The sequence below is a fragment of the Caloenas nicobarica genome, chromosome 1, assembly GCF_036013445.1.
Source record: "Caloenas nicobarica isolate bCalNic1 chromosome 1, bCalNic1.hap1, whole genome shotgun sequence".
NCBI classification, from domain to species: domain Eukaryota; kingdom Metazoa; phylum Chordata; class Aves; order Columbiformes; family Columbidae; genus Caloenas; species Caloenas nicobarica.
Window position 1 is genome coordinate 47867437 of NC_088245.1, and position 11730 is coordinate 47879166.

The 11730-nt window shown below is 48.7% G+C and overlaps 1 protein-coding gene across 1 annotated transcript in view; it reads right to left on the reverse strand.

The window, feature by feature from the left end:
- Positions 1-10513, reverse strand: part of PLXNC1 (plexin C1) — a 73762-nt gene extending 63249 nt beyond the window's left edge. The window contains exon 1 of the mRNA XM_065632720.1: positions 9563-10513. Within this exon, the coding sequence (XP_065488792.1) occupies positions 9563-10513 (951 nt within the window). The remainder of the gene's footprint in view (positions 1-9562) is intronic.
- Positions 10514-11730: the final 1217 nt, after the last annotated feature.

Consider the following 11730-nt stretch of genomic DNA (forward strand, 5'->3'; position numbering starts at 1 on the left):
ATTTACAGTCTAAACTTCCTTTATACTTGAAGAGTCACTCATCTCCACAACCATCTATCTGTCTATCCTGTAATATTTTCAGGCTCATACAAAAACAAGACAAGCAAAAGAAAATACAATATTGCTCTAGAAGACCATTCTTGTTTTAACTATTCAGTTTCACCCTCTGTTCTATTCCACAGTCCCCCAAAATCTTCACTTGCACAGGTAAGCCTAAAGATCTCTTGAATTAACCGGCATTTTGCTTCTAAGTTCACACACCTATACTGTTTGGTTATTGGCACGAAAGGTATTTATACTAATTTTCTGTGCTGCATCTCACTTTCAGATTTATCTCCATATGATTCTAGCTGCAGCAACCATATCCACGCTTCTACTGTCTTGATTTCCTCCTGATTATTTTACATCGCGTGTCTCAGAGAGATGGACAGCATTTTTAGCTCACACAGCACTCAACATATTGCAGCTGGCCAAAAAGTAAAGTGTCTGAGCATTCAGAGTGAATGAACAGATGCAGCTATACATAAGGATACAAAACTTGCAAGCAGTATATAGCAATAGTCAACACTGGAACAACACATCGATGTTTTTCCTAGAAAAAAACTTCTGGGACCTCATTCTTTCTTAACTTCACTACCCTTCAACCTCCTGCATCAATTTGTGGAAGAGGAGAGTTTACAAATCATGGAAGGAGGGGCTGGCCACTTGGGAAGAATACAAGGCTGTTGTTAAAGGATGTAGGGAGGCAACTAGGAAAGCTAAGGCCTCCTTCGAGTTAAACCTGGCAAGAGGGGTCAAGGACAACAGAAAGAGCTTCTTCAAATACATGGCAGATAAAACTAACACCAGAGGCAATGTAGGCCCACTGATGAATGGGGTGGGTGCCCTGGTGACAGGAGATACAGAGAAGGCAGAATTACTGAATGCCTTCTTTGTCTCTGCCTACTCTGCCGGAGGCTGTCCTGAGGAGCCCCGTACCCCTGAGGCCCCAGAGGAAGGCAGGGCAATGGAGGAGTCTGCCTCAGTTGATGACAACTGGGTTAGGGACCAGTTAAGCAATCTGGACATCCATAAATCCATGGGTCCAGATGGAATGCACCCGCGGGTGCTGAGGGAGCTGGCTGAAGTCATTGCTGGACCACTCTCCATCATCTTTGCCAAGTCGTGGGAAACGGCAGAGGTGCCTGAGGACTGGAGGAAAGCAAATGTCACTCCGGTCTTCAAAAAGGGCAAGAAGGAGGACCTGGGCAACTATAGACCGGTCAGCCTCACCTCCATCCCTGGGAAAGTGATGGAACACCTTATCCTTGGTGCCATCTTAAGACATATCAAGGATAAGAGGGTCATCAGGGGCAGTCAACATGGCTTCACCAAGGGGAAGTTGTGCTTGACCAACCTCATAGCCTTTTATGAAGACATAACAAGGTGGATTGATGATGGCAGAGCGGAGGATGTGGTCTACCTTGACTTCAGTAAAGCATTTGACACTGTCTCCCACAGCATCCTCACAGCCAAACTGAAGAAGTGTGGACTGGACGATCGGGTAGTGAGGTGGACCGCGAACTGGCTGAAGGAAAGAAGCCAGAGAGTCGTGGTCAATGGGGCAGAGTCTGGTTCAAGGCCTGTATCTAGTGGAGTGCCTCAAGGGTCGGTACTGGGACCAGTATTATTCAATATATTCATCAACGACTTGGATGAGGGAATTGAGTGTACTATCAGCAAGTTTTCCGATGACACCGAGCTGGGAAGAGTGGCTGACACACCAGAAGGCTGTGCTGCCATCCAGTGAGATCTGGACAGGCTAGACAGTTGGGCAGGGAAAAATTTAATGAAATATAACAAGAGAAAGTGTAGAGTCTTGCATCTGGGCAGGAACAACCCCAGGTTCCAGTATAGGTTGGGGAATGACCTGTTAGAGAGCAGTGTAGGGGAAAGGGACCTGGGGGTCCTGGTGGACAGCAGGATGACCATGAGCCAGCACTGTGCCCTTGTGGCCAAGAAGGCCAACGGCATCCTGGGGTGTATTAGAAGGGGGGTGGTTAGTAGGTCGAGAGAGGTTCTCCTTCCCCTCTACTCTGCCCTGGTGAGACCTCATCTGGAATATTGTGTCCAGTTTTGGGCCCCTCAGTTCCAGAAGGACAGGGAACTGCTGGAGAGAGTCCAGTGTAGGGCAACGAAGATGATTAAGGGAGTGGAGCATCTCCCTTATGAGGAAAGACTGAGGGAGCCGGGTCTCTTTAGCTTGGAGAAGAGGAGACTGAGGGGTGACCTCATTAATGTTTATAAATATATAAAGGGTGGGTGTCACGAGGATGGAGCCAGGCTCTTCTCGGTGACAACCAACAGTAAGACAAGGGGTAATGGGTTCAAGCTGGAACACAAGAGGTTCCACTTAAATTTGAGAAGAAACTTCTTCTCAGTGAGGGTGACAGAGCACTGGAACAGGCTGCCCAGGGAGGTTGTGGAGTCTTCTTCTCTGGAGACATTCAAAACCCACCTGGACGCCTTCCTGTGTAACCTCACCTAGGTGATCCTGCTCTGGCAGGGGGATTGGACTAGATGATCTTTTGAGGTCCCTTCCAATCCCTAACATTCTGTGATTCTGTGATTCTGTAATTTTGATTATATCAGAGGGTAACAAACTTAAATATAGGTACATGCAGCAAAACTTTTTTAAGGCTAAGGAATTAGGAGATGAACTGTTCCAAAACTTTATTTCCATGAGGTGTTTTAATTTGTGCACTGCACAGCAATGCTGGATGGACAAACCATCCCAAGTGAGCAGACTGCAAAAAATCAGGGAGGATGAGCAGGAAATGAGAGGGTCTTCACAGAGACCTTGCAGAGGCAAGATCCTGAGCCTCATGACACAAGGTAAGAGCCACAATCGGAGGCTTTGCTTGAGCAAGAGGTTGGTGGAGACTCCTGAGATAGGGGGTGGCTAGAAATTAGTGACTTTGCAGCAGCAGAAATGCTCCTTCTCCTCTGCCTTTCAGACCTGAGTTTGCAGAATTGATAAAGTGTCCTAATAACCAATGAGGGAGAACAGGCTCCATTAAGGAAGGTTTTGAAACCAACTGAGCTTGAACTGAACATTAGCAGAAAGCAAGAGATGTTCTTTGTTTGTTTTTCTTGTTCTTTTTTAGGGGCTCCAATCCATCACATTGCAGAGACACTGCCAAAGATTTTCCATATCTTGGACCGTTACCCATTGTTGCATATCCCTGTAGACACCAAAGGCACTGCCTAGTGCAGATCAGGACTACAGAGCTCTGGGAGCAAAGTGAAGGAGATGGGACCCCAGATTTTGTCAATCCTATGAGGTCAGTGAAGGGCGATGCTCTTCCAGATTTGCTACTCACAAACAAGGAAGAACTGACTGGAGATGTGATAATCAAAGGCAGCCTTCACTGTAGTAACTACGAAATAACTTGAGTTTAGAATCCTGAGGGTGGTGAGGAAAAAAGAGCAGTGTACAGAGCTGGAGACCAGCCTTCAGCTTGTTCAGGGAACTGGTTAGTGGGATCCCCTGAGAGGCAGCTTTGAAGGAAAATGGAGCTCAGGAAAGCCACCAGGTCTTTCAGGACAACCTCCTTCAAGCACAAAACTCAGGAAAACAAGCAGACTTATCAGGAGATGGCCTCTAGCTAAGCAAGGAAGTCATGATAGAACTACAATGCAGAGAAAATGTATAAAGGAGGTAGAAGCAGGAACAAGTGACTAAGGAAGAACAGCCTGGACAGGTAGTGTTTGGTGTCAGGAAAGCCCAAGCTCACCTGGTTTTGAAACTGGCAAGGGATATTATGGGCAACAAGAAGAGCTTCTACCACCACATGAGCAATAAAGGAATGAACAATGAAAATGTGCAGCAGCTGCTGAACAGGTCAGGTCATTTACTGCCAGTGGATGCAGGCAAGGCTCTGGACTTCACTGGCAAGGTCTTGCAGTCCTTTGTACCTACAGAGTTCAAGAAGGAGAGAAACAATCAGTACCGGAAGATTAAGCCAGGGATCTCTTAAGAAATCTCAGCTTGTAGAAGTCCATGGAGGGGGCAGATGGGATCTGCAGGAAGATGCTGAGACACTGTCGGATGACACTGCAAGCCCATTCTCTCATATTTCAAAAGTTTTGGAGATCAGGTGAAGTCTCCAAACTGAATAAAGGCCAATACTGCACCCATCTTCAAAAAAAGACAAAGATCACCTGGAAACTACATTTTGGTCAGTCTCACATTTTCTCTGGGAAAATCATGGAGTGAATCCTGTTGGAAGCCATTTCTGGGCACAAGAAGAAGAAGCAGCAGCAAGTGACCAGGAAAAGCCAGCATGGATTCACCAGGGGTATATCATGCTTGACCATTCCAGAAGGACCAGAGAAAGGAAGCCAGGCTCTTGACTGAGGCATATGCAGTACAACAAGAGATAATGATACAGCTGAAACAGGGCAGGTTTCTAGTGGACAAGAGATTAAAGAACATCCCTATGAGGACAATTAAGCAGGTCAAGTTGTCCAGAGAGGTTGTGGAGTCTCCATCCCTGGTGGTTTCAAGATCTGACAGGACAAAGTCCAGAGCAACCTTGCCTGATGTCAGAGCTGACCCTGCTGTGAGCAGGGGGCCGGACCGGTGACCTCCTCTGAGGTTCCTTCCAAAATGAATGACTTTGTGATCCCAAGAGAGCAAATCCACTGTTCAAAAGCCCCCAGGTTCTCAAAAATTTCCACTAAGAACACCTGGCGAAGCCAGATGAGTAAGACCAACTCCTCTTCTTCCAGACAGCGTGAGAGTTCACAAGTCTCCCATGGCTTACCTCCCACACCAAACAGAGATGAACTGAAAACTCGCTGTAACCGGACAGAAATATTCACTCCAGAAATATTCACTCTAGAAATCTATCAAACATCAGATGAAATACCAGCAGTCTGGTAATACACCGGAGATGACTTTACTACTAGAACATTAATTACAGGATCAATTTTGATACCAAATGATATTTAGAAGTCTGTAATTCTTTCCTTAAATAAAAGACCATGAATCATTTTGGAATGAGTTACCACACAAATTCAAATGTCATTCCTGCAAATTAATAGCCACGATGAAACTGATGTGACTCCGTTGACTTCAAAATCTCATTTCAGTAGAGCTATACCAGCTAAGATCTGTCCTAGCATTCCAAATTATGCTTGACAAATTAAAGGACATATACCAACCCACATATTTATCACCCACTGAAAACTGCAAAAATTCAATGAACAGACTGTTATATATCTTTACTTGCATTAAAGAGCAGATGAAAATCCAACCGAGACAGTTTACTATTTAGTAACTATCACAGTTACTTAGCCTTTGCACATCATAAAATAAACACCTTAATATAAACTACAGCAACTTTTCTCTGTCTTACAGGTATATAACTAACACTATTTTTTTATTTTCTCCCTGAAAAATTGCAGAATGCTTTCCTTCCCATGCTTTAATGGCAAAACTAATTTCCAGATTTGTCATTGTCGTTTGGTAACATCCTACAACTCTCTCCTGTTCATGTTCTCTAATTTGAGCACTTCTCCTACTCATCTGCTTGGCTGTGATCCACAAGATCCTGGGATCTCTGCGAGAGATCTGAGATTCTAGAAGCTCCCATTCAGCCATGGAACAACAGAAGAAAAGTCTTTCTTAAAGTTCACTGGCTCTGGGAGCAAATTTGTGACAAACTCCAGCATTCCTCCTATGTACTGGCTAAGGAGGTTCGATTTCAAAATTGTGTCCACCAAAAATGTTTGCTAATGCTCAGTCAGGTTTCTGAAAAGAAATGAAAATTGACAAATTCACATTTATTTACTAAGGAAATTGTCAGGAAGATGCACTTATGTACGAGCAGGTTATGCTGAAGTCCATTAATGCATACACCTCGACACTGCGATCAGAGGAAAACAAGATGAATATAAAACTGCAAAATGTTTTCAGAGCAGTTTCATCTAAGATACCACTTGCCTCTTGCTAGTTAGGGATCATGTCACTGGGAATCCAGTATCATCTATGTCCAAAATAAACAGATCCAACTAGGATAAAATGCTTTGTGCACACAACTGCACAAAACAAACCCAGAATTAGTTAGTTCTCATAAGGAGCAATTCCCCAGAATTTGTAGCAGCCAGATACTTTAAAGTTGGTAAGCAAAGATCTTAAAAATTACTAATTTTCAACGTCAGACTCAAATTCAACATTAAAATCTAATGCAAACGTCAACTTTGGCCTAAGTAGCAATGCGAGGCTAAAGAGATTACACACCTACAATGAGTTTCCACAGGATGCAGAGCAATTTGGTTCCAATCCACTGAAGTGCTCCAGTTCATGCTTAATTTTAAAAGCATGGGCATGAAGATGATGGAACTACTTATACACCTAATGTTAAATATGCCCTTAAGTGCTTTGCTGGGTTAGGGCCAGAAAGCTCAGTACCTTACAGGAATGAGTTTAGAGTAGAACATGCAGGAGGAGCACAGCAGGGAATTCAGGACCACAAATACCTCAGGCCAGGTCCCTCTCGCAGTGGACTCTTGGGAAGCATGGTGCCAACGTACCACAAATACAAGCAGCTGTGTGAGTGCAGACAGGTAAGTGGATGTCTTGCCTAAAGGCAACCAGACTAATTACAGAAATCTGAAGAATGATAAGATCAGAAGGAAAACAAACTGCCACTGCTCCCTAATGTATACTCAAATTACGAATTGTATTCCTGCAGTGAAAAAAAAATATATTTTCAACTCCTACACAAACTGACAGTCCATGTCCATGATCCATGTACCTCATCACACCTGAGCTCCAGAATTCAAGTGTACCCAGCAAAGAAGACTTAAGACCCACCGCACCCTACAACACACGGTATCTGCAACACAAAAGTCAGGCTGACATTCTGCATGGTCCACCCACCACAAATCACCACAAACTCTACACAGGTCTTGCACTCCAGGCATCCATAATGCTGCGACACATTCATTTGCTCAGTACCAACTCTGTCTTTAAAAGATCTGTCTCCAAAGCTCACCTTAAGTACTGCTGCTTGCTGCCATTCCTACACATCGTACTACAAGTTACTCCTGACAGCTCTGTTCTACGAGGTGCTACTTTTTGGCCAGAGCCACTGCCAGCTACTGCACACACTTCTACAAGCTGCGTTCTGATGGACGCGCTGCGCATCATCTTCCTGCCAGTTCTGAAGCCTGTGTGCTTCTGAGTGCAAAAGCAGCATGTTCCACGTTTGCAGGGACTCCCATGATTTGGTGAGAGACAGTAGAAGGATCTGGACTAAAACAACCCAGAAGCAGCAGCATATGGGCCTGTCATCTCCAAACTTACTCTGCAATAGCCTAGTCTAACCTTCTGTAGTATAAAAAACCACATTAAAGCTGAACTACATGTATTTATTTCTATGTTTATACATCATAAGCACATATAATTAGCTTAAAAATTGAGCATAATCAGCCACGTAATGTTATAGGTCATATTATTACACAACACCCAGATGTCCTGCTATCTTACAAAATATTAAAATGCCACTTTCCTGTCAGTGGCAAACTGTATATATTGTTGTGCCAAAATATCATGATTAATAACATCACCATGGTTAGGGACATAATGTTAAGCAAACAATCATTTTAATAATTTTTAAAGTTGGGATTCTTCAGCATTGTACTCAAATATAATCTACATTTCCCAAAGGTAAACGCCTTTCAGGATATGAAAGTAACTTTGGAGTCACAGAAGTCAGATCTGAATCAGATCAATCCTTAAATAAATGGATCATTGATTTTTCATATCCAGGCACTGGGAGGCAATGGGGATAGGGGACTGAGAAGAACAATGGTCAGACAGAAATACCTGTCTCACCTTACCTGCATTATGTTACTCTATGAAATCCATGAGACTTTTCTGGAATTTCTAGTGTGGGGCTTTGGAAAGTGTTTATAAAGGATCTGCTGTCCAGGGAGGTGTGGGTTTTTTTTTTGCTTTGCAGGCTCAGAAAGCACCTTGCAAAGAAACTCCACGAATAATTAGGAACACGGAATACAAGTTAAAAATCCAACTCACAAATAGGTATTCGGAGATGAGGATGAGACTTCAAATTCATTCAGCAATTTTGCCTTCTGAGAGCACAGAAATCATGCAGTAAGCTATAAACTGGCACTGGAAATCAAAGGATTGGCTCCAGCTCTGTTGCGAGAGTTTCAGTATTTACTTCAGCACAGTTTTGTCACCCACATATGGGGTTTTCATTCATAACTTTGTGCTCTAACACTGGCAATAGTCGGTAGGGAGAGGAGTAGACTGAATCACATGTGCCCCCTGGTAGCTGTATTTGGAAGGATCTCAGCACTGCACTCTGCTATGGGCTAGATTTAGGAAGCCAAGGAGCAACAGTAAATCTACCGCACTTCTTCCAAGGAATTTCCAACAAACTCCCATCGTAACACAGCGAGGATTGAGGGGTTAAGCTGAAAAGTCCCTGAATGGTGAGGGAGCTGCAAAAGGTCGGGGCTTGCTTTATGATGGCTTGCTTGATCCCCGGCAGTTGTCCCTGATACTTCTCAGTTCCCAACACCTTTAAGTCACTTAAAAGTCTTTTCAGAGCTGTGGCAAAAGGAACATGTGTGACTTAAAGGCATGGATAGGCCTTGCAGAAGCACCTTCTTCTCCTGAATTACATCTTTAGCTTCTTGAATTTCATTTCAATTTAGTTCCTTTCTTTACTAGCTACCATGGCCACAGCAAAGCCAGTAGATTTGCCCACCCTGCCCTTCGTGTGCACAGCTCACCCTCAAAAAGAGGAAGGATCTGAAGAGAGAGTGTTAGAGAAGTAGGTGACCAGGGGATCTCCATGGGATACCACTGGCTGTGAAAATGTAACCACCGCAACAACAAAGACACATCGCCTATTGCTGTCTGCTGCGCACACGGGTTTGGGGGCTGTGAGCCCTCCCGAGCAAGGGCAATCCTGGGAGGTTTGGGAAACACCTACCACTGAACAAACAACCATAAATAACTAGTGAGCAAAGGGGATAACAACGCACACAGCCCAGTGCACAGGAATCATTCTGATGAGCTTTTTTTTTTCATTTCTGACATAGCTGAAATGACATGAGATGTGAATGCACAGAATATGGTAGGAGATGCTTTATCTAGGCTGTATGGAAAACACAATGAAGTACGACTAAACCTTGACAGAAGAGGGCACACTGAGTGAGGAGCCCGAGACTCAGGTCTGACCCAAGGTGCACTCAGGTGTTCCCTCAGACATGTCTTTCCCACGATGAAGGTGGTAAGGACACTCCAGAATCTGGTAAGGGATCAGGTTTTCAGACACGAAGTGCTGGAGAAATCATTAGGGCTGACGGAGCCAGGGCTGATGTGCAAAGCCTGGCATGGCCCTGAAGTTCCCAACAAACTTCACATGCCTCCAGGTCAGGGACACCCCGTGAGTCATGCACAGTGACACCAGCCACACCAACAACAGTGTCAACAACGGCATGCAGAAAGAAAACTTAGCAAAATGATGCCCAGACTTACACAGCTCTTCCCGTTCATGATGAAGTGTGTGGACGCACAGGCTTGCTCCTTCATCTCCTCCATCCCAAAGATGCAGACGGCGGTGGCATTCCAGGCCCTGGCGCTGTGGCTGTGGTTGAAAACACCCACCCACCAGCCCTGATCGCCCTGGCGAACAAGGCTGGAGGAAACGATGAGGCTCCTGCACCCGCAGTCCAAATACACGTGCCCTTGCAAAGTAAGGCCACCCTCTGAGGGGTGCAGCTGGCGCAGGACAGCCATGCTTGGTGGCTCCATGTCGTTGCCCAACCTGGCCTTCAATCTGTAGTAGGGAAAGAAGAGGTGATCTCCCCACTGGAGCGCGTCAACAAAGTGCAAAGGCTCCTCCTTGCGCTTGATGATGCCCAGCTCCTCTTTGGACTCCAGGTTGCCAATGCTGCGCACCGTGATGACAGTGGCCTCGTCGGACTGGGAGGGCTCGCAGCCCTGATGGATCCCGTAGGCGCCGGCCGAGTAGGTGGCCGCCACAGCCAGGTACCAGGCGCCGGCCAGCTGGAAGACAACACCGGCGGTGGAGCCGTCGGGCAGGCAGCTGACCACCTCGCTGCGGTTCAGGCGCTGCCGGTAGGCCGGCTGCTCCCACACCTGGCAGGTGCCGTCCTTCTGGGTCCAGCCGGCCAGCAGGACGCCCTTCCCGCCGGCCTCCTCGTAGGGCAGCAGCAGGTTGCTCCGCATGCCGGGGGGCTCCCCGCAGCCCTGCCCCGCGGCCGCCGGCACCACGCGGCGGCGGGGTCGCAGCTCGGGCCGCAGCTCGTAGAGGCAGCTGCCGCCCGCCACCAGCACGCCGCCGCCGCTCACCTCGATGTTGTCGATGCGGGCCCCCGGCAGCTCGAAGCTCTGGGGGCCGCCGGCGCCCGCCAGCGCCGCCAGCAGGGGCAGCGCCCAGCTGAGGGCGGGCGGCGGTGCCGCCATGGGCGCGGGCTCGGCTCGGCGCCGCGGGGCGCCTCAGGCGGCGGCGGGCGGCGGGCGCTGCTGCGCCATGCTGCGCGGAGGGGCCGGGCGCTGCCGCTGCCGCCGCCGCTTCTCCCTCCGCCGCGGCCGGGCTGTGCGCGGGCGGGGAGTTCCTCTTTCGGGGCGGGGAGGAGGGGGTGCCTGTGCGGGAGAGGTGGGCCGGGCTCCTCCGGGAGGGCTGCCGAGCCACCTCGCCGCCGTGCGCCGCCGCGCCCCCTCCGCCCCCCGGCCCCGCCGGCCCGCCTCGCCGCGGACGGGGGGAGCGGCGGCGCCGCGGGAGCTCGGGGCTGGGGGCGGGACGCGCAGAGGGGCGAGACCCGCCTGGCCGCCCGCCGGGGCTAGCGGCACCCTCCGCGCCTGCCCCGGCGGCGCCCAGCCCCCGGTCCCTCACGGGGACCCCTCCGGGGCAGGGCGGCTCCCGCACACCGCGCTCCGTTCGCTCTCTGCCCGCCCGAAGCCCCGCGGCGGCACCGTGCGGGCAGCGGGCGGGGGAGGGAGGCAGCGCGGCCGGGGGTGCAGGCGCCGAGCCGGGGCAGGGGGTGGGTGCTGGCGGTGGGCGCAGGGGCCGGCTCTGCTGGGCACCGTCTCTGCACGTTGCCAGCTTGGAAACCTGCCTTACACCCCTGAAAACGCTCCGCACGACCGTCCTGCTAAGCAGCACCCCGGTGGCCCAGTCCAGTCGCTGCCACCGTTGAGCGGGAAGATTGAGGTGTCAGATCTCTAGTTAGAAACCTTCATGGTCTTGCCTGAGGCAGAACAAAGGCTTCAGGCTTTCTCCCGGGTTCAGCAGGGTGGACAAAAAGCCCGGAGCTCACCACCTGTGCTGCTGCGAGATGGACACCCTTCCAACGCCTTCTCGGGGGCAGCACGGGCTGTGTTGAATGGCACAACCAGTTCTCTTCATTTCCCAGTGGATCGCTGCTGGTACAGGCTCGACAAAATGAGAAATATAGGCTGCATGCTCAGCTAACAGTAAATTATAATTTTGCTGAGTTGCAGATGAAAAGCGGGTTTATGAAAGGTAGCAAAGATGCATTTTAGTGTTCTCTCCTGGGTGTCTCTGGCAGTTCCGGGTGAGGATGGGCATAGGGCCCATTGCCACTCTTACTGAGAAGACGACATAATTATCAAAACCAGGAGGCCAGATGAACCTCCAGTTACGCTGCTTTTATCTTAAA